Source organism: Chiloscyllium plagiosum, unplaced genomic scaffold (assembly GCF_037043375.1).
Source record: "Chiloscyllium plagiosum isolate Xiang-an unplaced genomic scaffold, Cpla_swu_hap1 HiC_scaffold_21, whole genome shotgun sequence".
Taxonomy (NCBI): domain Eukaryota; kingdom Metazoa; phylum Chordata; class Chondrichthyes; order Orectolobiformes; family Hemiscylliidae; genus Chiloscyllium; species Chiloscyllium plagiosum.
Genome location: NW_028270159.1, coordinates 29,317,550 through 29,344,470, shown reverse-complemented (window position 1 = coordinate 29,344,470; position 26,921 = coordinate 29,317,550). Strand labels below are relative to the sequence as shown.

Here is a 26,921-nt window from a genome sequence, read left to right as displayed (position 1 = left end):
AAGGGCCCAGAGGACCGTTAGGAATGGGCAACAAATGATGGCCTCGCCAGAAACACCTCATCACAGAATCTCAAAGGCAATAATACTTCTCCAATGATTAGGTGAGCAAAAGTGCACAAATTATGAAACCGGAAAGCCATGTACAATAAGGAAGAATAATGTGTTAAACATTTTTATGCAATTGACGGAAATCTGCAGAACTCCAAAAATGCTACTCACTCGTCTCTACAAATGTATTTTTCATTAACGCAAATAGAACAATTTGCATCAATTTCATCATCAAAATGAGGTCGGCCAATTTTCTGAACAATCAAAAGGAGAATAAATACTGTAGCACTATGCTACGCCACAGAAACTAAAGCAAATTCCCGAACATTATTACGAGGAGGGGAGACAATGTTTTTAGGCGCGGAAGAACAATTACCCCTGGAGCTACTCCCCCATTATACTTATTATTTAAATTATATGATTACTATGAACCATAACAATTTATAAACACATGGGGCTGATCACTGACATCTGTTAGCAACCTGACCCTGCGGAACAGTATTACCACTGAAGGACAATGTGGCCTGAAAACGGAGAGAGTTCAAGAGATTAAAAGTTTAAATCGGGGATGGTTTCACCTTAATGCAATACATTCCTATTAAAGTGGCCGTTATTATTGTTGTTTTTATTGTCAATGGGATCAATGAGACCCGAAGATCAACTACCTACCCAATGAGTTTCAAGAGTCTCCGTTGCTCCTAGCGTTCACCCTGCTGCCACATCCGGGCCAACGCAAACCCACAGTGTGTCTGGGGCAAAAGGACTACATCACCCAGAATGCTCCGTCCGGCTGCGCAGGGAAGGCTGCGCGAGGACGCCACGCGTCGCCCGACGGGCAATGTGGTCTTTTCTGCCCATTGAGTGACGGCACGAACCGGAAGAGTCTGCCGCGAGGTGAAAGGTTAGGCCGTTGTCTAGACCGGATGTAATAAAAGGGGGAAGCTGGGAGCGACGAGGGAATGAAAGGTTCACCCGAGTGGACAGGTAACGGACGGCGTAAGGGAGGGAGGTTGATGGAACTGGAATGCCGCTGGGTGGAGGGAGTTTCAAATCAACCAAATGGCGCCGCTTTAAGCGGTCGCCCGGAATCCGAACGGAAGTGAATGAGCCACAAACTTGGGCCCGAGGCGAAGTCAGTAACTTAGAGCGGCCTTTCCTTTACGCTTGACTCTTCGGGAGTTACTCTCGCAGTGAGAGAGATTTACCCCACTCGGGGATTAATCTCGACCCACCGACGCAGACGAGCCTGTTTCATGTCCATACAGTAGCCACAGGACAAAGGGAGAAAGGCCCCTCGACCCCTCATGTTAATGCCAGTCCTTTGCAATTTGCCCTAAGTTTATCTTTCTTCCCTCTCCGTCTCCCATCCATACAACTACGAAGGCCAGATGTTTTGGAATTTCCTACTGAACACCGCTCCCCCCCCCCCCCCCCCCTCTCGTTTTGGATGGTTCTTAAAACCTGCCTCTTTGATCAAACTTTCTGGTAACCTGTCTCTAAATGGCTGGGTGTTGAATTTTGTCTGATGGCACTGCTGTGAAGCCCTTCCCCCTAAACTAAAGGTGTGATATAAATCCTTTTCATAAGAAGTAACTAGCTGTCCAAATAGCGCAATTCTGTAAAGAAAAATGCGTTTCAGGCAAAATGGGATAACGCTCAGCATCGCCAGTTGGAATAAAAGGGAACATAGCAGTGTCAAGCAACAATATTATCATGTGCTTAAGTTGTTTTCTTTAATTACTTTCTTACTTTTGTAACCTCTGCAAACTGCACTTCACAGCCCATGTTCTTAACAGGCTCTCCTGGTTGCTTAAATGAATTGGTTGAGGGTCCCCCTCCTAAATTCCTTTGTGTTATCACCTCAGCCTCCACAACCTTGGTCTTTTGATCTTGGATCCAGCATGGGTCAATGTTTATTCTCATTCGACCTTTGCTACAGCACTTGCAACTATTTGTCATTTACTGTATTTGACCTCTGACCATCAACGTTGCAACTTTGTTTCCTGTCTCTCGAAGCTCCCCATGAACACTCTCCAAATGTATTTTCAATCATTGCTGAGAAATAACAAATTTTAGATTCTCCCCTGCACATCCCCATGCCAACAAACGTCATCCACATCCATAGGTGATAGCTTCACATTGTTTTCTGATTTTTGTTTGTTATATTACCTATAAAGTGTGTGAGAAATGTAAATTATTGTCAAACATGTTTTCTGATTTATGCAGGATCATTTGCAGTACAATGCAATAATATTATAATACATATTGTAGACCATGCAAATCTGTCTGAATAATGTAAACGTTTGCAATTATTTCTGAAGAGGTAATATACATTGGTCTTTCTCATAAGGTGCTTTATGTCTCTTGTGTTAATTGTCTAGAGGGCCTGAGTATCTGTTTTGTGTGTTGGTGGCCAGGTTTATTACATGAGATGCTGTCAGATTTTGGCTCCATACATTTTCATATATAGCCTCCAACATAGACTTTGTTAATTTGGCTTTACAGTATGCCATTGTCTAGACTATTATGTAATGATTAAACATCCAAAACAAAAATCACACTTGGATGACAATTATGTTATTTTTCACTATACAAAGTACTTCACGTTTCTGTGTTTAATTTTAAGGTTTTGGTTTCTTTCCTTTCTTGCTTACCTTGTTTGGTAGTTTTCTTCCGAATTTCTAGAATGTTGTAAATCTTGTGCTGCTCTGGTTTTCAGGATGCTGGCCACCAACTCCTATCTCTTCCTAAATTTGTATATTTCACATGTCAGCTTCTACTGGTTAGGCCAAATTCATCCACATGTGCGCAGTTTTTCTCTAAGCAGCCATGGTCCTTGTGACTATTTGAATGTCTTGGTTTTTTTTTGGTCATGATGGCTGACTTACACATTGCCAACTTGAGTCTTCACAAAGGAGTTGTGGTGCAAACAGTAGTACGCATAGGGGGAGGATGGTGTTTGCCCATTTCTTAAACTGAGATAAAGTATGCTAAGCAATGTAATTTGAGGTCAGAATAGTATTGTCCCGTTGGAAAGTAGCTTAATTTGGCCAGTGTGTTTTGTAAGTTGGCTATTACTAAAGTAATGAGTGCAATTAAAAATACTTTGTATTGTCTGTCTTCAATCACTATTTGAAACTAATTGAAAAGTAATTCTAAATTAGCAACGTATCTGTTAGTTGTTCTTGTAGTGTCGGAATAGATCTCATTTTTCAGTCAGAAGGTTGTCTAGTTCAAGTTGCACACCACAGGCTTGAGCACTTAATCTCGGCTGACACCAGTGCAATACTTAGTCTGATGTCTCATCTGAAAGATGAGAAATTAAACTAGAGCCCCATTTACCGTTGGATGGGCATCAGAAATCAAATAACATGATTCAAAGAAATACTAGCATTTCTCACTGGGGTGCTGAAAAATACTTATTCCCCAACCAGTATCTCTTTAAAAAGTTGTTAATTTCACCATTTATCTCATTGTCATGTTGGGGACCTTGCTGTTCCGTGTTTCCTATGTTACAACATGGACCACATTTCAAAAGTACTTAAGCACTTCGGGAAGTGTTGAAACTGTGATAAAGTTTTGCTTTCTTCTAGTGACATATGGGGACTGAAAATGAATCTCTTCCACTGGAAAATGCTTCTATTCTATCTGAAAGCTCCTCACAAGAGGGTCATCGACTCTGGATTGGCAATCTTGATTCCAGGTTAACTGAGTAAGTGCTGTAATTGTTGCTTTTATTTTCCAATAGTGTTCAGACTCAATGATGGCACTGCTATCTATAAACATTATCTAAACAACAAAGTGCTTCATATTTCTGTTGCCTGTTTAAATAAATTCAGTTCTATATTATGCCTGACTCCTGTGGAGTAGCTTTAAAATAATTTAAATGTAACATTCAAGCATGTTATAGCATGATGCGGAGCAATCAATTATTAATTATTAATGCATTTAAATTTATTTTTCTATCATCAGCAAACTTGGCAACAATGCCTTCAGTTCCTTTAGCCAGACTGTTAATATATTGTGTGAATGGTTGTGGTCTCATGTTGAACTCTGCCTACCATCCTGAGAGAGATCCCTTTATCCCCTCTCTCTCTGCCTTCTGCCAGTCAGCCAATCATCTATCCATGCCAGTACTGTACCCCTAACTTCATGGGGTCTTATCTTATTTAGCATTCTCCATAGAGTCATAGAGACGTACAGCACGGAAATAGACACTTCAGTCCAACTCGTCTATGCCGACTAGATAACCCAACCCAATCTAGTCCCACCTGCCAGCACCCGACCCATATCCCTCCAAACCCTTCCTATTCATATACTCATCCAGATGCCTTTTAAATGTTGCAATCGTACTAGCCTCCACCACTTCCTCTGGCAGCTCGTTCCATAAACTGACCACCCTCTGTGGAAAAAGTTGCCCCTTAGGTCTTATTTTATATCTTTCCCCTCACCCTAAACCTATGTCCTCTAGTTCTGGACTCCCCCACCCCAGGGAAAAGGCTTTGTCTATTTATCCTATCCATGCCCCTCATAATTTTATAAACCTCTATAAGGTCGCCCCTCAGCCTCCGATGCTCCAGGGAAAACAGCTCTAACCTATTCACCCTCTCCCTTTAGCTCAGTTCCTCCAACCCTGACAACATCCTTGTAAGTCTTTTCTGAACCCTTTAAAGTTTCGCAACATCTTTCCGATAGAATTTCACGCAATATTCCAACAGTGGCCTAACCAATGTCCTGTACAGCTGCAACATGACCTCCCAACTCCTGTACTCAATACTCTGACCAATAAAGGAAAGCATACCAAACTCCTTCACTATCCTATCTACCTGTGACTCCACTTTCAAGGAGCTATGAACCTGCACTTCAAGGTCTCTTTGTTCAGCATCACTCCCTAGGACCTTACCATTAAGTGTATAAGCCCTGCTAAGATTTGCTTTCCCAAAATGCAACGCCTCACATTTATCTTAATTAAATTCCATCTATCAGTTCTTAACCCATTGGCCCATCTGGTCAAGATCCCGTTGTAATCTGAGGTAACCTTCTTCGCTATCCATGACACCTCCAATTTTGGTGTCCTCTGCAAACTTACTAACTATACCTCATGCTCACATCCAAATCATTTTCTTAACTGATGAAAAATAGTGCCACTGATCCTTGTGGCATGCTACTGGTCACAGGTCTCCAGACTGTAAAACAACCCTCCACCACCACCCTCTGTCTTCTACCTTAGAGCCAGTTCTTTATCCAAATGGCAAGTTCTACCTGTTTTACATGAGTATTAACCTTGCTCACCAGTCTCCCATGGGGAATCTTGTCAAATGCCTTACTGAAGTCCGTATAGATCACAACTACCACTCTGCCCTCATCAATTCTTTGTTACTTCATTGAAGCACTTTAAGAACCTTCTGGAAATCCAGATAGATTACATCATTTATTCCCAAGATTTTGTACCTTAATACCTTGTACCTAAGATGGTGAATTGGCCATGCTAAATTGCCCATAGTGTTCAGGGGTATGTAAGTTAGGTGCATTAGTCAAGGGAAATGTTGAGCAATATGGTAGGGGAATGGGTCTGGATGGGTTATTCATCAGAGGGTTGATGTGGACGTTTTGGGCCAAATGGCCTGTTTCTATCCTGTTGTTGTTCTGTGATTCTGTCTGCATATTTTCAGTCATATATTGAATAGTCTATAAAGCAGTTAAAAACCATTGATGACTTGCATTGGTCCCAGTACCTCCCCCTCTACTCTATCTTCATCTAATCTGAAAAACTATATTTTAGCCTAGCTGTTTACTTTGATTACTTAACTCAGATGTTATCCATTGAGCTATAGTTTTGACCCGTTCATCAATCTTGATCATATATTGAATAGTCTATAATATATGTGCAGGACCACTAGCAACCTGATATTTCAACTTGTGGGTTCCTGCTTGATGTGCCCAACTTAAAGGAGTTTAAAAATACTTGCGGTGTTTTAAGATGCTTGCATATTAACTTATAAAGAATATATTTTTCCTGTACCATATGCATAGTATATTTCGTAGAGCACAGAAATTGGCCACTTGGCCCAGTGAGCATACCCCCCTCATTCTGACTGCCACATCTCAACCTTTCAGCATATTTTTCTAATTTTTTTTATGCACTCGTCTAGATTCCTTTTTCAAAAAATCTAAACCACGTACATCAACCATTCCCTGTGTTAGTGCTTCACATTCTAATCAGAGTGAAAATATTTTTCCTCATTGGATTTATTGTTAGCTAACTTGTATGCGTGACTCTAGTTTTAAGTTCTGCCACAAAAGGAAACATTTCCTCCATTTTGCTATCCAATTACCTTTTTAACTTTAAATAAGAGGTCAAGAGAATGTTAACTTTTTTAATTCAATCATTTCTCTGGTCTAGTATTATCCCTGTAAGTGTTGCATTTTCTTCTTTTGTTTAATAGTTTGACTACAATTATATACAGTTCTCAAGCATAGCACCACCAGTCACCTGCAGGTGTAACAAAACTGTTACTTGTCAATTGTCTTTTTTGGTATTTATTTGCAGATGAAGGTTTTAGGATAGTTGTACTCATTGGTTGTTGGCCTAGCAGAGGTTAGTCAGACCTGTCTATGATCATTCTCCAAGAATGTTTGCAACTCGGCCCACTTTCTGTCATTTATAATCTATAAACTTTGAAACATTCCTCAGTTAAAAACCATTGACTTGCATTGGTCCCAGTACCTCCCCCTCTACTCTACCTTCATCTAATCTGAAAAACTATATTTTAGCCTAGCTGTTTACTTTGATTACTTAACTCAGATGTTATCCATTGAGCTATAGTTTTGACCCGTTCATCAATCTTGATCATACTATACCTTCAGTAATCATTTTCATCAGCCTACTGTTCGGTGCCACATTGTTGGCCATTTGAAGTTCCATATGTACAATTTGACTTCACAGTTTGTTAAATGATTTTTAATATTTGCTGAACCTCTTTAAAATGTTCCAAAATATTTGTTAAGCATACAAGTTGAAGTTGGTTGGTCTGCTGAACTGGTTAATTTTCTTGCAAACATTGTCTTCCTCCTGGGTGACATCGTCAGTGCTGTGTGGCTTCTGGATGAAGAATTGTCGTTGTGATCTGCCCAGAATTTGTACGGTTCTGTTGTGATGGGTGGTTCTATTTCTGGTTTTGTACGGTATGGTCTGTTGGGGTCTGTTTCAAAGTGTTATTTATGGAACCAGACGATGAATGCCAAGCTTGCAGAAATTCCCAAGCCTGTCTTTTTGCCTGTCCCAGTATCATAACATTGTCCCAATTCAATTGGTGTCCTTCATTCAGTTTGTATTTGAGGAAGGACTGATCGTGTCGTTTTGTGACAAGTTGATGCTCATGTATTCTGATGGAGTTTCCTGTCCGTTTGACCTATGTAATGTTTCTCATGTTTGCCACATAGTATTTTATATATCACATTTGTCCTGCATGTTATGGGTATGGGGTCATTTGTCAGAGATAGTAGCTGGCAAAGTATGGCTGTTGGTTTGTGCTGTCATTATTCCCAGAGGATGTACATCGTTCTAAGATGTTTCTAATGTAGTGTAGGGTAGTCAGTGTTTGGGGTCACAGTGTTTTCTTGGTGTTGTTTGTATGCTAGGCATCAGCAGACGAAGCTGGTAGGGTATCCATTTGACCCCATGTGCGGGGTCGCAGCGCACGTGCACGCGCACTGTGTTGTGCGCCTTTCAAACGGCTGGCGGTGTTGCCATGGATCCGAGCGGTGTTCTTGTTATGGTAGAAGGGAGAATGGCAGAATGAGGGAATGCTGCAAAGTTGTGGCAATATAAGGGCTAGAATGTCCTCGTGTCTCAACGAATGTCCACGTGAAGCTGGACTGGAGCAGTATTACACTCACTTCATAGCAATGGGTTTTCTGAAATCGCAAGATCTCGTTAAGCTGACCATGAATGATTACTCTGTGCAGGGAATGCATAGCATGCATGATCGAAAGCGTTTATTCCAACTCATTCAAATTATAAAAGCTGTACAAAATGAGGACCATGATGCCAGTGCAAGTACTGACTGTTCCCAGCCAGAATCATTTAATGTCTTTGTGGAGAGAACTAAACCTGGCCCTCTGTCAGTTGAACTTTGAGTACATACCTAATCATAAAAGGGACAATATCAGTCAGGTTTCTGAAACTAGTAGCTATCCTCCGCTATCATCTGAAAATCATCTTCAGGATACTCCTTCGAAACCTCCTTCAGTTGACCAGCTACCTGTCAAGTTATGTCTAAAGGATATGCACTCTCTTCCTGAGAAGGAAACTGATTGCTCAACAATCCAAACTACAAAAATGATTTTGCATGTTTCAGGATATAATTATGGACTACCACGTGCTGTCTTGAGGCCTGTGAACCCTGGGAAAGAACAGGCATGGATTGAGGTTGGAAAAAATCCACGTTTGTGTTCGAAAGCGACTTTGGAGTACGAGAAGTGCGACGTGGAGAAATTGATGTTGCAAAAGTGGAAGAAAATAGCTCTGTCCTTTTTCATGAGATAAAGGAAGCGGTTGATTTGAAGCAGTATGTCCAACAATGGAATGGCAACATGCTTTGCATATGGACAGACTAGAGCTGGAAAAACTTATACTATGATTGGGACTGATCAAAATCCAGGGCGATATGCACTTGCTGCTGAGGACATCTTCACACAATTGCAGACATCCGAGCGAGACAGACCTCTTTTCATCTGGATAAGCTTCTTTGAGATATACTGTGGCCAACTATATGACTTGCTGAATAGGCGAAAAAGATTGTTTGTCAGGGAAGATGGCAACTATGCAGTACAAATTGTGGGATTGCGTGAAATTCAAATGGATGCAGTGCAAACCTTGTTCGAGGTGATTTCTTGGGGCAGTAAAGCACGGAGTACTGGTGCTTCTGGGATAAATACAAGATTCCTCATGTTCACATGCTATTATTCAAGTCCAGCTTAAAAACCTAAATGATACAATTGTTGGAAGGATTTCTTTCGTTGACCTAGCTGGGAGTGAGAGCTGCTGATGCCAGGGATTCTGACAAACAAACTAAAATAGAAGGAGCTGAAATAAATCAGTCTCTTGGCCCTAAGAGTGTATTCGAGCTTTGGACCAGGAACATCCTCACACACCCTTTAGGCAAAGCAAGCTTACACTGGTATTGAAAGACTCATTTATTGGGAATTCTAAAACCTGTATGATCGCTAATATTTCACCTAGCCATATAGCCACAGAACATACACTGAACACTTTATGCTATGCAGATAGGGTAAAAGAACTAAAGAGAGGAACCAAAACATCCAGCACAATACATACTGGATGTCAAGGAGCTAGAAGCCCATCTCTGAAATGTATTAAGGAAACACCTTGTACAACATGGAGAAAACAATCAATACAGAAAAATGTGAAATCGAAAATTGAACAGTCGTCTTGTGAGACTAAAAACAATACAGCCAAAATCGACATCAGTTTTTCATTCACCTAATGTCCTGTGTTCCACATCTAAAATAGCAAATAAAGATGTGCTTTTGCAGACCCCCTCAAAAGGCATGTGGCTAAGTTACACTACACCCAATAAGGAAATCCTTAAGAAAGGTTCATTAAGTATCAAAAAATGTTCAAAGGATAAGGGTTCAACCGATAAGAGCTGTAGGACTAAGAGCGTTTTCTGACTAATCCAAACCTGGAACATCCAAGATAATTCAACATGGACAAAGGAAAGATTTAATTTCAGAAAACCAATCTAGTGTAACTAAAAATGTGAAAGTTCAAGCTGTTTATCCCATTCAGAAAGAAATCCTTTCAAAGACTAGATTTCACTGTACTGAACAGGTAATAAATAACTGTTTGTCCAATAAAAGAAATAGTTCTGAGAATTTTGAAAATGTGTCTCCTGACTCGAGTCAACTGTCAATATGCACCTTCTGCAAAAGGAACGGGAAAGACATTTGCATCTTTATCATCAACTCCAACTTCAACAATCACCATTGACACAAAAGAAGCTTGGTTATCAACCGTTGAAGGAACTTCTCAGGCAATTCTATCAACCTAAAATTAGAATGGATGATGAGGAAATTAAATCTATTTCGTCACTGCAGTGTGCGGTCCAAAGGTCAGATGATCAGAATGAATGTAGTAGTAATTGTGATTCTTACGATTATCAATGGCTGAATGATAGTGAAAATCAGACTGATCGTAGTAATCAACCGACCTTCTGTGAAGCATCAAAAGGAGAACGAAGTGGAAGAAATAAAGTTCAAGAATTTTTGTTTTCTCAGAATCAACGTATTAGTCTAAGGGAAGAAGACAACAATAAAATTACATCACTGTGGAATACAAGTGAAGATTGCACAGTTGCCCATTCATCAGGAGCTAACTCCAAACAGCATATTCACAAAACAGTATTGGTCAAGAGCACTTAAGTCGTTTATCAACTGACTCCAAAAATACTCCTCAGAATAAAAATCAACATCTTTCAAATTGTCAATAATTCTTTGAAGAGGTGACAAGTAGGCTAGACTAGGGAAACCCAGTGGATGTGGTCTATCCAGACTTCCAAAAGGCCTTTGATAAGGTGCCACACGGGAGGCTGCTGAGTAAGGTGAGGGCCCATGGTGTTCGAGGTGAGCTACTGACATGGATTGAGGATTGGCTGTCTGACAGAAGGCAGAGAGTTGGGATAAGAGGTTCTTTTTCGGAATGGCAGCCAGTGACAAGCAGTGTCCCACAGGGTTCAGTGTTGGGGCCGCAGCTGTTCACGTTATATATTAATGATCTGGATGAAGGGACTGGGGGCATTCTAGCGAAGTTTGCCGATGATACAAAGATAGGTGGACAGGCAGGTAATACTGAGGAGGTGGGGAGGCTGCAGAAGGATCTAGACCGTTTGGGAGAGTGGTCCAGGAAATGGCTGATGAAGTTCAATGTGTGCAAATGCGAGGTCTTGCACTTTGGAAAAAAGAATACAAGCATGGACTACTTCCTAAACGGTGAGAAAATTTCATAAAGCCAAAGTACAAAGGGATCTGGGAGTGCTAGTTGAGGATTTTCTAAAGGTAAACATGCAGGTTGAATCCGTGATTAAGAAAGCAAATGCAGTGTTGTCATTTATCTCGAGAGGTGGAATATAAAAGCAGCGATGTGCTACTGAGACTTTATAAATCTCTGGTTAGACCCCATTTGGAGTACTGTGTCCAGTTTTGGGCCCCACACCTCAGGAGGGGCATACTGGCACTGGAGCGTGTCCAGAGGAGATTTAAATGGATGATCCCTGGAATAGTAGGTCTAACATATGAGGAACGGCTGAGGATCCTGGGATTGTACTCACTGGAGTTTAGAAGGTTAAGGGGAGATCTAATAGAAACTTACAAGATAATACATGGCTTGGAAAGGGTGGACCCTAAGAAATTGTTTCCGTTAGGCAAGGAGACTAGGACCCATGGGTGCAGCCTTGGAATTAGAGGCGGCCAATTCAGAACAGAAATGCGGAGACATTTCTTCAGCCAGAGAGTGGTAGGCCTGTGGAATTCATTGCCGCGGAGTGCAGTGGAGGCCGGGACGCTAAATGTCTTCAAGGCAGAGATTGATAAATTCTTGATTGTCACAAGGAATTAAGGGCTACGGGGAGAATGCGGGTAAGTGGAGTTGAAATGCCCATCAGCCATGATTAAATGGCGGAGTGGACTCTATGGGCCAAATGGCCTTCCACTCCTATGTCTTATGGTCTTATGTTGCAGCATTGTTCACCTCTAGCAATATAACACTAGCAAAGGAAACACTAACTGCACTTCTAAACAAACGGACAACACTGTTTCGTTGTCAGTCTATCAGCAAAGATAATATTCTGAAACAACTAGACCTAGTCTTTGCCACCCACTTTGTCTTTAATGACCAGGTATATGAACAAATCATAGGCTTGCCCATCTCTATGCTCATTGCTGAAGCAATAATGCAAAGCCTAGAAAGCACAGCTCTCCCCCAGATCCTGCCCAAACTGTTAATCCGATACGCAGACCATACCTTTGTTATCGTTAAACGGTCCAAGTTGGAAAGTACACACTACCTCCTCAACAGCACATTCATTGGGATCAAGTTGGCCAGAGAAGAGAACAACCAACTCCTGTTTTAGACGTACTGGTTGAACAAATGACCAACAGTGAGTTCCTTACCAAAGTGTATAGAAAGTCTGCACATACAGGCCAGAACCTCAGTTACAACATTAACCACCCCAAAATCCAGAGTGTTATGTCAAGGCCCTGTGTTAACGAGCTGCAATACTGCAATACCCCAAACTCGGCAAAGAAGAGGAACATTTATACAAATCTTTGCCAATAATGGGTGCCCTATCAGCTTCATCTGCCAATGCCTGGCAAACTAAGGAAGACACTGACCACCCTACCCTATGTTAGAAATGTCTCAATGAACGATGAGACTTCTACATCCTCTGGGAATAATGACAGCACAAACCAACAGCCACACTTTATCAGCTATTATCCAGGACATAAGACCCCATACCCGCAACATGCAGGACAAATGTGATATATAAAATTCTATGCGGCAAACGTGAGAAACATGACATGGGTCAAACAGACCAGAAACTCTCCTCCAGAATACATGAGCAGCAGCTTGCAACAAAGCAATATGACCAGTCTTTCCTCCTATCAATGCACACTGACAGTGAAGGACACCAATTTAATTGGAACAACCTTATCATACCAGGACAGGTAACAAAAAGATGAGCTCAGGAATTTCTGGAGGCCTGATTTATCCCCTGGCTCCATAAACAACACATTGAAATAGACCCCATCTAAGAACCACCACAGTACAAAACCAGTTGAACTACCTGCTACAGCAGACATAACCATGTAAATTCAGGGCAGATCACAACAACAGCACTTCACCCGGAGACTATATAGCACTGAAGATGTCACCTAGGAGGGAGACAAAACATTTGCAAGGAAATCAACCAGCTTGGCAAACCGACCATTAACTTCAACCATAACCCGAGCTACAAATCTTCACAAACCTTAAGCATAAGTGCTATTTAGGATGATTTTTATTTCTCTGATATGCATTTAGAAGTCTGGCCCAGATATTCTGAGGGTGGCACACCCAGTTGGATTGTGACTTCACTCATTTTATCTTTACGTTCACATGAGCTCCACATTTATAGCTGGGAATTTTTATCCAAGCCACTTAGAAATCCTGAGCAATTACAAAATCAACAGTTTCCCTAATAGCGGAGCATTTGAAGTCAAGCCACACTCCCTTATGCAGCAGTCCGTTGCCATGATCTGTGATGTAAAATGTCCAGCAGCACAGCCGGACACTTTAACGACCACTGAAAGGGTAAGAAAAGAGTTAGTGTGGCTAAAGTGGTGGGGTGTCAGGTAAGTAATAGTGCATAGGGTAGGTTGGGCAATGGTGGGTGTGGCAGGGCCAGTGGAAAGTCAGGAGGATTTAATGATCAGTGGTGGAGAAAGGAGGGTGAGTTTGCCTGAGTGAGGTGGGGGGAGTTTGGCCTGACAGGCAACGGGTATGTCGAGCAACGTTGGGTCCTGTGGATCTGGAATAATGCTGGCTCGAGGGTCTATAAAGCTGGGAACAATGTAGTTGGGGAATGGGAGTTAGTTGGCACAGAGTTGAGGGGGGTCACTTTAAAAGTTACCCAGGAGGCAGACTAGGTTTTTAATTTAATTTTAAAAAATACATTTTGATTTAGTTTTTAAATTTTCCTGGGTAACTATTAACTTGATGGAAGTGGAAGCCTCAATTCTCTAGTGTTTTCTCAAAGGGCTCAACAAAGGGGAATTACCCATTGGAATTCTCAATTTCCCAGGCAAAATTCCCACAGAGTCAGCTGTGTCTGGCATTCTCCAGAATCTGAGCTAGAACTTCAGTCTGCACAACGGCAACTATCTGGCCAGTGTTTCTACTGGTGAGTATTCAAACATTTCGAATGCTGTTTGGTCTTACAGAAGCAGGTTACAGGAATATACAAGTTTTGTGTGGATGTTAAGAATATTATGAGTGCAGGATATCAAGACAAAATACATCTCCGCTCATGCACTTTTCATTGCAATCAAGCTGCAAGCAGTTGTCTGAGGATAGCACATCACAAAATTCCTATAGTGAATTCAGTGCTATAGTAACATAAAAAATTGTTTAACATAACTGGTTATATTCTGGCTGTTGTCATAATTAAGACATTGAAGATAATTGTCCAACTTATTTTAATACGCAATAGTAGCAGGATGTTTGCTTTTTCTGATTGGGGTATTAGACGGCGCTGCAACCTCATTCAAATACAAGCATCTTGAGGGTTTTATTTGACGGTGGTTGACAGCCCTATTTCAGTGAGAGGTATATAGGGGAACCTCGATTATCCAAAGGACACGGGCGGGAGAGTATTTCGTTCAGTTAATCAAATTACGGATAATCAAATACCAGATAACAGTTTAGCCAAGCAGCGGGGCATTGTGATCTTGCCGGATAATCCAAAATTCAGATAATCTGATGCCAGATAATTTAGGTTCCTCTATACATGTTTAAATTCCCATGTCTTTGTTATTTAAACCACCAGTGAGAGGGATCAGAAGATTCTGAACAGTCAGCGATAAAACACATTTTATCATTAATATTCAAAGGCAATATACGGTCCAATTTATATTGGATTTAATTTCTGTGTAATGTTTCATTGCTGTTAACCTGCCTTTTTCATTGGTTTAAAAACAAAGCATTTGAGAATTTTATCTTCTGAGCTACCGTCTAATATTCTAATCCTTAGAAAATTAAATCATGTGAGGATGTGTGATATTATCAGTAAGCTGGGAAACTGTCCCCACAGCATTTCTGTTTGCCTTCAGAATTGAATTGCCCAACTATTAAGCCAGCAAAGGGGTGAGTGCTTAACTGCAGTTGTAGCCCGCTGAACCTGAAAAATATTCTGGTGTTTTTTAAAAAAAGTGAGAAACGTAAGTTGTATTTTCATTAGGTAAGTTTGATTGTCAGCTCTGCAGGCTCCATGTTTGCTGTTGGGATTTGGAAGCCGGTCTAAAACATGAGTTGCAATGGTCTTTAGAATATTGAGGTAGATCTGATCATACTATAATAATAGTATCAGTAGTTGTGGTTAAAGCAATCTGGTTAATGGATTACTTAATTATTTTGTATCTCTCTCCATCATCTTCTTAATAAATCTGTATTACAAATGTTTGTTTTCCTACAGGTGTTTAGTAGAGTTGTCGTTATCAAGAATATAATATAGTAATTCAACACTTTTTTTTCTAAATGGAAAAACTTGCTTTGTTTGGTGTAGGATTATTGCTCAAGTTCCAAAAGAGCTAATGTTTAATTTGGAAATCTTTATTAGATTATGACACTGAAGTTGAATTTGTAGAGGTAGATTTAAGTTGCTATTGTTAAGCTAAGTCTCAGCTTTCATAATTTTAATGCTGTGTTGAGGGGCTATGTCAGAATAAGCTAGCATTGTTCCTCAGGGTATAATCACTCTAATGATTTTAGCGTATGTGGTTGACTGCTGTTTTATTGCATTCAGTGTTTGAGATATTATTGTTTTGAAAGAAACCTTGACTGTAATGGTAAAAAGTTTGAATAGTTGCAACAGTGCCAGGCGGAAAACAAGAGGAAGAGGAAAGAGGAGAATGGGGAAGGCTGCTGTTATGACTCACGTTCACATCAGTTATCAGGAAGTAGAAGACAAACTTAGCCAGAGTATTACGCATTGCCACTCCTTTCTGGGCTGCTGGGAGCATGTTAATTGTGACTGCTGTCACTGTTAAAGTCTGCATTGAGAAAATATAATAAGCATTTGGATCCTTCACTGAACTTTTTCCAAAGCCTCAAATCACCACCAATATAAGGGGTCCAAATGTCTAAAGGTATTCTAGCCAAGGTTTATGTAAGTACAAAATGGTTTGCTTTGTTAAATATTAAATAGTCTTGCATTTTGATGATTCGCTGGAGCCAAAATTTGACTGTTTTCTCTCTACAGATGCTATCAGACCTGTTGAGTTTCTCCAGTTTGTTTTTTATTTCAGCTTTATACTCTATTTGCTTTAGCTATGGTTTCTCAATATTCGACCTGACTTCAAAAGAATTGGGAGCTCCAAGGCCAATCTCTGTTCCACATAAAGTACAGATATATTTATGTTGGTCCTTCCCACATGCTTAACATTGCCCTTTAAATACTATCTGCCAGACTTTGTCACACTCTGTGCATCCACACCTCCATACAGACCATACTCTGCAATCACCCTACCATGGGTTTATGTGCAGTGGCATTTGGAACTGGCCTGTAAAGAAATCCATACTATTCATAAAAACCTTTTGCTTATGGGGATGGAGTGAGTTCTTAACCTATTCTAACCATTTCTCACTGACTCCTTCATTTAGTCTTGAAGAGTAACTTATTATGATGTGCAGTCCCAACATTTAGTCCATATATGCTATCCATGTTGAATTCATCAGGCTTTAAGCTTTTTTTTTCCTTGCTGAATGGGTTAGGCTATCTACAATATTTGAAATTACCCTTCTGCTTTGTTACAATATCATTTTCCAGTGGAAAAAGTCTTAATATCTCAATATTTCAAATTTTAAAAGTTCAAAACCTCTCAGTAGTTTCCCCAATTTTGTTCTGCTTATTTGAGGGGGAAGCCTATCTTCAATCATAGATTCACTTGCATTGATTATTTACAAAAGGAATCTGCCTTGCATCCTTTGTTTCTGTAATATCCTTTTTTCAAGATCTCCAAAACAATTATAGTTTCAGTCAAACTGAAGTTTTACGCAAACTCAGCAATGTCACAAGCTTGCTGTTATTATTAAATATCCCAGTGTGGAATGAGGCCATTTGGCCCATTGGAAGGGCATCGCACACAGACCTAGTCCTCACTATCTCCATAACCCCATATTTCCCATGGCTAATTCACCTAATCTGCACATCCCTCAACACTTTGAGCAATCTAGCATGGCCAATCCACCTAACCTGCACACCTTTGGACTGTGGGAAGAATCCAGAGGAAATCCATGCAGGCAGGAGGAGGGTATGCACAATCCCCACAGGGAGTCACCCAAGGCTGGAATCGAACCTGGGTCCATGACACTATGACAGCAGTGCTAACCACTGAGTCACCATGCCACCCCTGTGTGTATGCACTTGTGTGAAATATACCTGTGTACAATTCCATGTGCATTTCATGTTATTTTCAGGTAGCTTTTAAATTCCTAATTGACTGCATGCCAATATTTCTGTTTCTGCAATTCGTCCCCCCCCCCCCCCTTTATAATCTTGCCATTTGTTTTTAAACTTTTACTGCATTTTTATGCAATGAGCGACATCTATTACTTTTCAGTCTATTAAACTCTGTTTTCTCCTGTGACTCCTTCCATTCTTCTTTGATTTACAATGGCCTCAATCAGCAAATTGTTATTTTGTGTCCACGTCAAAGCAATGTATTAATTCATAATTTATAAATGGAAAGCAAAAGAAGGCCTACACATATCATGTGGCTTATTGCTACCCACATCCTGCTAGTCTGGAAAATATCCATTTATAGCTCCACCCTGCTCTCTGCTTTATTCCTTATAACTACCTCTTTCTGTTAGCTGCTTTTTTTCATAATGCTATGCATCTGGATTTTCACTAGGTTTCCTTTATATGCCAATTTATAAAGTGTTTTTCATTTCTGCCTTTGTTTTTGAATGCTTTTGGCTACACCATAAAGAATAGTGGCATTCTCAAGTACTTGCTGGAACTTTTCTTATTCATAAGAAACAAATGTGACTATGTTTTTGCTGCCCTTTGCAACTAAATACATTCTAAAAAGCTGTTTAATTTTTAAGTCTCATTTTAAGAATTTTCAAAGTGTCAACTTGAGTTACTCCGTGAAGGTTCATTGGATACAGTAATTGTCATAGCGATCTGATCCACCTGAACCAGGAAGGTTCCAAAATAAGTCTCAACCTCTTCCGGGTTATCCAACACTGACAAGCAGCAGCGTGGCCTCCTTGGACCAGACTGAGCTGGAATTGTGGTTTCCTAAATTGGATAGAGTTTAAAAAGAAAACTTAAAAATTGCAACAGGAAATATTTTCATGTGGATTATTATCAAAGTATCAATGTGAGGATTTAAAGATCTGCTGCAATAAAGCATATCCTCACAACATAATTGTTGGAGTATTGAGTATAAACCAAATACAATCACCATCTGCTCAAACTTTCTAGTGCACCAAGATTTTTTACCTTTTGGTTTTTGGTGCATTATCAATTCTGATAATTGATGTTCAAATAACCGAGGCTGATCTGTACAGGGTATTATGGACGCTTGTCTACTCTCTCTATTTCGTATTTTTAAATCAATGTCATGCTTTCACTCCTTTTCTGTGGTTTTTGATTTCCCTTTGGTTTTCTGTGTGCCTGACTGTCTCAGAATATGATCTTTCTTTCAGCCCAACTCCTTACCTCTTCTGTGCATATAATACTTCTGTATTTTATTATAGTTAAAATACCACAAACCATAAATGTGTATAAACTTTGTTCTATTTCTGTAACTCTATCTCTCTTGTGTTGTGCGTTCCTTGCAATTTTTTTTAAACCCTCTTGATGAAAACTTTATATATATATATTCAATCTCAGTGAATGGTGTCTGGGAAGGTGAGTCCCCCTGCAAGTGAAGGTTACTGCTGAAGGACAAATAAGAGAACCTGGTAATAAACTATTGAAGTCAAGTTAATCTGTTTTGATTCTAAACTCAATTTTGTATGCTAAGAATGAAGGCAGAGCAACAAAAATTACTTCCATTGATGTTTGGCTGCATTTTGTTTCTCACTACTAGTTTTCAAGATAGATCCGTTATCAACTTCCCAGTTAAGGCTTTCCCATTGTGATTCTGAAAGCTTATAGAAAGTTGCCGTCTATTGTTTCAATGAAAAGAGGGGGGTTCATATTTACTACAATAGCTCTTTAAAATTGGAGGCACTGATAAATGTTTTTGAAAATTGGCAGTGAATTAGATGGAAATAGCTTGCTTGATTGACAAGTTGTTTGCAGCTGTTGAATCCATTGCTGCTTGTTGACCATGCCTTCAAAACAGAAGCTCGGTCTTAAAAATGAATAGCTGTACAAAACCATTTTTAAAGCTTTATTTTCCAGAAAGACTTGTAAGTCTGCTTTTTCCCTTCTGTAAATCTCTCCTGAAAGGCAGAGTAGAAGTGTCAGCTTCTGTGTACTGCTGTTTCATGATTGTGCAGACTATCTGTATTAGTGGAGAGCTTTTATCCTCCCAAAATAGCACCTATCTAACCAGACTTGTCTAATAATGTATTGTATGAACATATTTTGGCAGGGAGGGGTCAACCAGAGAATGTGTTTTTAAAAATCGTCCTGATGACACATAGAAAAACCAAAATTTCTTTTTTTAAAGAAAGCTCCAAATTAATTGAAGGGAAAGAAAAATGGCAGAAAGAGATTACATGTGAGAGTATTTGTTAATAGTTTTATTGACAATTTGCAGGCAGGAGAAAATTAAATTTATTCCCCAAGTATGTTTTTCCCAGCCATGTTACCCTTGTTATGTATTCCCTTTTTGTTTGACAAAATAAAAAAAATTCTGTTTTACACTTGATCATTTCTACAACTAAATATGCCCTCCTGTGACAGCCTCACTTTTTTATGTTGCTTCTGTACCCTGCTCAAATATTTATCCGTGGTTGAGTGTATTAAACTTGTTTTTCTTCTGTTGCATGAGAGATTTCAGCAATGCTACTGATGTTTTGATCTCAGGTTCCTGTATGTTAGTGTTTAGTGAACCTAGTAAAACATGTCAGCTTGGAATGGGAGCAAAGCTTTAAACAGAACCCTCCATTTTTTGAAAATCTATTTGTATTTACAGTTCAGGCTACCATTAAAATAGTGTATGTCTGCAGGTTTCTTTCAAATTTGTTAATATTCAAATCTTAATCGGCAGCCAAAGTGGTGTTAACAGTATTTTCATCTCTTTCAGATACAACCTTCTAAAGCTACTCCAGAAATTTGGAAAAGTGAAGCAATTTGACTTCCTCTTTCACAAATCTGGTCCGCTTGAGGGGCAACCTAGAGGCTACTGCTTTGTCAACTTTGAGACAAAAGAGGTAGGTATTTTTTTCAAAGTTGTTTATTCCTTTTGGGCCATTAAAAATCAAATCAAAGCTCTTAAATGTAGTATTTATATTGGTTCTACTTACTTGGAATTAAATAACTCTGGATAGTAATGCTATTGTCTGTACTTGACTTGACAGCACTTGTGTCCAACCCCAATACAAAAACCATTTCAATTTTATTTAACAAGGAAGCAGAAAAATGTTTTCAAATAACTGCTTTGTGCATCATAAAACAGTAATAATTATTTTATCCATCACAATTAGTGTCATTTTAATTTCCCATCTTTCCTTTTTCTTGCAGCATTCGTTAGTCCCTTTTATTATCACAGCTGTCTTTTCCATCTACTACTTAGATTCCTGGTCCTTCCAATAGCTTGCAATTCTATTACCTTCAAACTTCACACTTCGCTTTATAACTCTTATTGATCCCACCATATACAAATTATTTGTCGACAACAACTTTATCAATTACCCTCGTCATGAAAACTTAGTCCAGTTGGAAAAAGCTTGGTGTATTGGCTAGTTAATTAATAGGTCACACTTTGTATATGGAGGTGTGCACCAGTGCCACATACCTATTGGCTTAAATTAAAATGTAAAGGTTCACTTTTGGAAATCAAATTTGATACTTTTGAGCGCAACCCACAAGATGACAGGTAAGGCCTTCTGATACAGTCTCTGCTTCAGAAGCATATCCATACCGTCATAAAGGGGACTAATTAATAAATTACCAAGGTTTTGTATGTTAAATTTAGATAATATTTCAGACTTAATTTTTAATATTTATATTACAAAACTTTGAATAACAATTCCGTTTGTGGTGTTCTAGCCAAAGACACTGATAGTAGCACTTAATTTTAATAGCACTTAATTTATTTCAAACTGCACTGAATATTATCATGGGCAACTGTTTTTGGCTTAATTCTTAGAATTAAAAGTTAAGTTTGATATAATACAAAATTCAGTGTATATGAATTTCTACTTTCACAAATAACTAATATATCTCTGGAAATTCTATAAACCATTAGTTTGGAGAAGGCTTCACATATTTGAACATGGTAGCAACAAAGGAAAATAACCTTTGCAACAAACATGAGGAAAAACTCCTGAACCAGTCTGTTTACCAGTCAACTGTACAGACCTTAATACTTGATGACCTTGGGTGACCTCCCTCAGGTATTTTATTTTATTGACTTCACTTCCTCTTACATACTAATAAGGTGTAGTTAGCACTTTTCTACAAAGAAAGAGAACCCTCAATCAGAAACAGCTTTGACGGTGAAGGACAACCAACCTCATTTTGAATGCTGATTTATATTTATAATTATGTTAAAGTGAGACTTATGTTGGGCTAATTTTTTGCTTTCTAGACCTGAAATTAGCCCTGAGTGAAGTACACAACATAGGTTGTGTAGTGCTGGAGTAGACCCCAGCACTTTGTAAGGTGAGGTATGTGGGTCTGACCTCGTATACAAATGTCTGCAGGTGTTAAGTTTTATATTCTCTTTAGCATCAATTCAGCCCAATAACTTTTGCCTTTTTCATAGGATTGAAATCCAATCAACCTTGTCACACTTCTGGAGCTGTATTCAGAAATGTTTTTAGATACTCGTTCAGTCAATTTATTCTTTGTCTTGGTGGCCTTCCTGGGAAACCTATTGGACCAGTTACTTCCTAGCATTTTATGTGAAAATTTGCTTCATGTTGCTTGGCCCACATTTTTAAGGAGATTTTAATTATGTCAGTCATCTTCAGTATTCTTAAAAAATAAAATTGTCACCAAGAAGCCCCTATTCTAAAGAAAACAAGCAGGAGTTAATTCTGCTTGAATATATTTCTCATTCCAGTAATCATCCATGTTAGTTATGCTAGACCCTTGAGGCCAATTAGTTAATAAAGCATTTTAAAATGGTATTTGACTAATCATAATTGTATATTACCCTGTTTTCAAAGAATCATAAAATGTCTGGGTCCAGAAACAGGCCACTTGGTTGAAGTTTGTGTTAGTATTGTCATCTCGAGCACCTCCCTTCTCTCCATACTTTTTTCCCCTCCCATTATATTTTTTCAAATAATTACTTAATTCCTACTTAAGAGAATTGCTAAACTTTGTTTCACCAATGGTCTGCAGCAGTGCATTCAACATATAACCAGTCTTAAATAAGATATGCTTTCCCACCTCCTTTTAATTTCTGCCCACTTGTTAACTGTCACTATCCCTATAGAAATGATCTATCAATTTTTATCTTTAGCTTAACCTTTTATAATTCTGAAGTTCTTTATTGGGTGGTACCTTGCTCTTTTCAGCATTAGTGAAAATATCTAATTTGTCAAATCTGTCTACCAGCTTGTTCTTCATGATATTATAGTAAATCTACAATGTACCTTTTTTTTGAGGGTGCTCAAATTACACAGTAATCTCAGATTGTGGTCCTGTAGTTCCAATACTACTCCTTTTATCCTTTTGTAGGTATTTCTAAGCTTGGTGTTCAGAGATGTTATCAAGTGAGACTTGAACCTGGAGCTCCTGGCTCAGACATTATCACTGCAGCACAAGAGCTATCCTCCTTTCTCTCGTATTCTGTATTTATAGACATACCAAGGATTTGCTTATCCATTTTGATGGCCCTATATCCATCTTTTTAAGAATGATTGTCCGAAAATAAGATTTCTCTGTTCCATTTAACTTCTTAGAATCTTGAAGTCTGCATTTCCTTGCCTTATTCTTCCCAAATATATTCTTTTTTTTTCTACATTGAACTGCATCTGCCCAGTCTCTGACCTTTTTATAGCTAACTAATCTGTGAATGTCCTGCTACAGCTTTTTGCAACCAGAAATAATCAAAACTTGTATTTATGTGCTGCCTTAACATTGTAAACTGTTCCACAGTGCTTTGGAAGAGATTAAAATTTGGCATCGAGCCACATAAGGGACTATGGGACAGATGAACAAGTATAGTCAAGAAGCATCTTGAAGGAAAGGCGCAAGCAATTGGACTGATTCAAAGAGGGAATTCCAGAGATTGAAGTTTTTGGCAGTTCATCTGTGGGGTTTGTTTGGGAGTGTTTAAAATCAAAAATTCATGAGACCAGAAGTGACTGAGTGTCGATATCTTTTTGAGCATTGTAATGCTAAAAAGGATTACATAGGTTAGAGTGGGTTAGCCAGGCATTAATTTAAAAAATTTTAAAATGGCGACATTGCTTACTGGGAACCAGTTTAGGTTAGTGAGTACTGGGTTCTGGTGAACAGGGTACGGGCGGCAGAATTTTAGATGACCTCCAGTTTAGAGGATTCAGAATGTGGAGTAAGCCACCAGTATTGGAAAAGTTGTCTAGAGCTAATTAAGGCATTAAAAAAGTTATCAGCTGTAGATCTAAAGTATCAGGCAGAGTTCTGTGATGTTACAGAAATGGGAAGAAGTGAACTTGGTAATATCAGGTCTGTGGTCAAAAACTCATTGTCATCAATGGTACAATTTGGTGTCATTAGCAAATCATCGTATTGGTCTATCAAAGCCCGCGTCTGCATCATTTATGGATGTACTACGTAAGATCATCACCAAGCCAGAACCATCGAAAATATTACTTGCCACATCTTTCAAATCATTTGCTCACACCCTCCAACAACTTGTGTTGCTACATTCCTCTTTAATTCTATCTTGAGTGTCAACATTTTACCTTTTCCAAATGTTTTTGAAAATCCATTTCAACTTCCATTCCTCCACTGGTATTTATTCAATTTATTGTGAGGCTGGTCAAATGCAACTTGCTTTTTGTTTTTGCATCTGTGCTGAAATGCCATAACTCGGGTTCCATTGTGAGCTTTGTAATATGTACAGTTGAGTAGTTTATTAATAACCAATGTGAGATTAACTGATCTGTAACTTCCTTACTTATCTTTTGTTTTTGCTAACTTTGGCACAATTTAATCATTCCTAAGTATTCTGGAAAATTATAATATAGCCAGATTCTTATTTCTCAATGAGTGTATGAAAATATCCCAGTAACTTAAATATCTTGAGTTAAGTAACTGTGTAACAAACATCTCTTTTTAAATAATCACCAATGTTTGAATTTCAGTATCTGCCTCCATTGTAAAAACTGAGGCAATGATTTGCTCATTTATATCTGCTCTTACAATAAGCATGCAACCCTTGAATCTTCACACTCCTGTCTGATTCTCTTCATACAAATATATTGTCAAGTTCTTCCATTTTTAATTTTGTGAAATTACTAGCTGCTGGTCTATGACTTCTAGGCCATAAAAATCCTGGCTCCTGGTTTGTTTGTACAGCTATTTTTCCAATATTTAAATTTTTAAAACTCATTCTCTGGCATCTTGTAAGCATTTGAAGTTTAGTAATATTGATGATCTAATAAGGATTATTTCTACTAGATTTGTTATCTGCTGACTAAGAGCAGAATGCTTATTAATTATTCCCAATTTCCCAAAACAATTGAGGAAAAACAAATTAATTCCCAAGACAATAAAACAAATAGATTTTTGAGACAGTTCAGTGAGAAACTTGCAGTACTAGCCAAACCCCTACCCAATTCGTTTTGCTATTGGCTGAATCATATGACATTATCATTTGACTGTGGGTGGCTGTGAAATCTAGCAATATTATCATATTAAATTGACTAGGCAATATATAGGTTTCAGGTGAAGTTAGCGCACGTGTCTTTTAAGTGAGATTTCAGAGTTGCATTTTAATCTTTCATTGCACCCATTCAGAATAGAGTTAACATAATAGCAATTGAGCTAGTGTATTTAATATTTGACCTGCAGTTTGTCAAGCTATAATAATTAAGGGGTTACAATAGCATCCTAAATAATGATTGAACCTCAAATGACTTGTGAATGTTGTCCAAGTAGTACAGTGGGTTCCACTTCCTCCCGACCAAAGGGGTAGCCATGGACACCTGCATGGGCCCCAGCTATGCCTGTTCTTCAGGTATGTGGAACAGTCTATCTTCTGTAGTTACACCGGCACCATTCCCCATCTTTTCTTCCACTACATTGATCACTGTATTGGTGTCACCTCGTGCTCTCACGAGGAGGTTGAACAGTTCATCAACTTCACTAGCACCTTCCATCCTGACCTCCGGTTCACCTGGACCATCGTGGACACCTTGAACCTGTTATGGACCTCTCCATCTACGTTTCCAGCAACCAACTCAGCACAGACATCATCTTCAAACCCACTGACTCTCTCGCTACATGGACTACACGTCCCCCCACTTTCACCTCCCGTAAAATCGCTATCCCTTACTCCCAATTCTTCCACCTCTGCCTCATATGCTCCCAGGAGGAGCATTTCCACTCCAGAACATCCCAGATGGCTGCCAATTTCAAGGACCGCAATTGCCTCTCCCACATGGTCAACAATGCCCTGCAGTCCACCGCCTCCACCTCTTGGACCTTCACCCTTGAACCGCACACCTCTAACTGCAACAAGGGCAGAGCCCCCCCTAGTCCTCACCTTCCAGCCACCAATCTACAGATACAATGTATCCACCTCTGCCATTTTCACCACCTCAGTCAAATTCTTCCCCCCCACGCCCCCTTCCCCCATCAGCATTCCATAGAGACCATTCCCTCCACGACTCCCTCGTTAGGACCACACACCCCCCCCCCCCCCCCCCCCAACAACCCTCCCTCCACTCCCGGCACTTGCCCTTGCCACTGCAAGAGGTATAAAAACCTGCACCCTCACCTCCATCCAAGGCCCCAAAGGATCCTTCCACATTCAGCAGAGATTTTCCTGCACCTCCACACGTCATCCACTGTGTCCATTATTCTCCATGTGGTCTCATCTACATTGGGGAGACAGGGCACCAACTATGCATCTCTTTAGGCTGCGTTGGATTTTTATATCCACAAGAGAATAGACAGAGCCCCTTTTTAACATTTCAATTGAAAGATGTACTTCCTTTTGTAATGAACAAACATTCCAAACTAGATTGTGTACTCTCGTCTTGTTTGGGGCTTGTACCCAAGACTTTCATATTAAAACACAGGAGTACTGCAAACTAAGCTAAGACTGACAATTAATCTTAAATTACTTGATGACTGTACACCAGTGAGGTTTTTAAGAAACAAATGTTATTTTTCCACACTATTAACTTAGTTTCATCATTTTGTTACTTTTAGGAAGCTGAACGAGCCATTCAGTGCTTAAATGGCAAACTTGCCCTCTCCAAGAAACTGGTAGTGCGTTGGGCTCATGCACAAGTGAAGGTGAATTTTGTTTTTGAATTTTTGTCCTGAATGTAAAATTCCCTTTTTTCCAGCAAGATTTCAGATTTAAAAGTGCAGACTTTGAGTTTACTCTTTAGGGTTATAATTTTATACTTTAGTCATTTTGTGCTTTAGCACCCAACTGAATGAACTAAAGCTGTAGAAAATTAGCGCAACAAATGCTGTAATTGGCACCATTAAGTAATCCAGATCTTGCCTTCAATCCTGGTGTAAGTGCAAAATTTCATACCTAGAGATCAGTTTGTCGTTCTAGTGGCAGTGTTTTACTTTCTGAACATTTAGTTTAAATATGTTAGGGCCTTTTGTTAAGTAAATTTCCATTTTTGGTCTCTGAAGATTTTTGGTACTTGAACATTTGTAAACCACAAGCAGTCTCATGGATAGCGCAGAAGTATTTCAGTCGCTGACAAATTGTGTCCAAAGCGT

General features: G+C 39.3%; 2 protein-coding genes and 1 pseudogene across 3 annotated transcripts in view; 2 read left to right on the top strand and 1 right to left on the bottom strand.

The window, feature by feature from the left end:
• Positions 1-802, bottom strand: part of mrrf (mitochondrial ribosome recycling factor) — a 46,092-nt gene extending 45,290 nt beyond the window's left edge. The window contains exon 1 of one of the 2 annotated variants that reach the window (XM_043720103.2): positions 718-802. The gene's annotated coding sequence lies outside the window, so the exon portion shown is untranslated. The remainder of the gene's footprint in view (positions 1-717) is intronic. The other variant, XM_087998454.1, reaches the window with a different exon arrangement.
• A 113-nt stretch (positions 803-915) lies between these two features.
• Positions 916-26,921, top strand: part of rbm18 (RNA binding motif protein 18) — a 35,150-nt gene continuing 9,144 nt past the window's right edge. Inside the window, exons 1-4 of the mRNA XM_043720106.2 lie at positions 916-1,032; positions 3,642-3,760; positions 20,095-20,221; positions 26,388-26,474. Coding sequence (XP_043576041.1) covers positions 3,648-3,760; positions 20,095-20,221; positions 26,388-26,474 — 327 coding nt within the window. The 5' untranslated portion in view covers positions 916-1,032; positions 3,642-3,647. The remainder of the gene's footprint in view (positions 1,033-3,641; positions 3,761-20,094; positions 20,222-26,387; positions 26,475-26,921) is intronic.
• On the top strand, positions 7,847-11,411 carry LOC148146116 (kinesin-like protein KIF24; annotated as a pseudogene).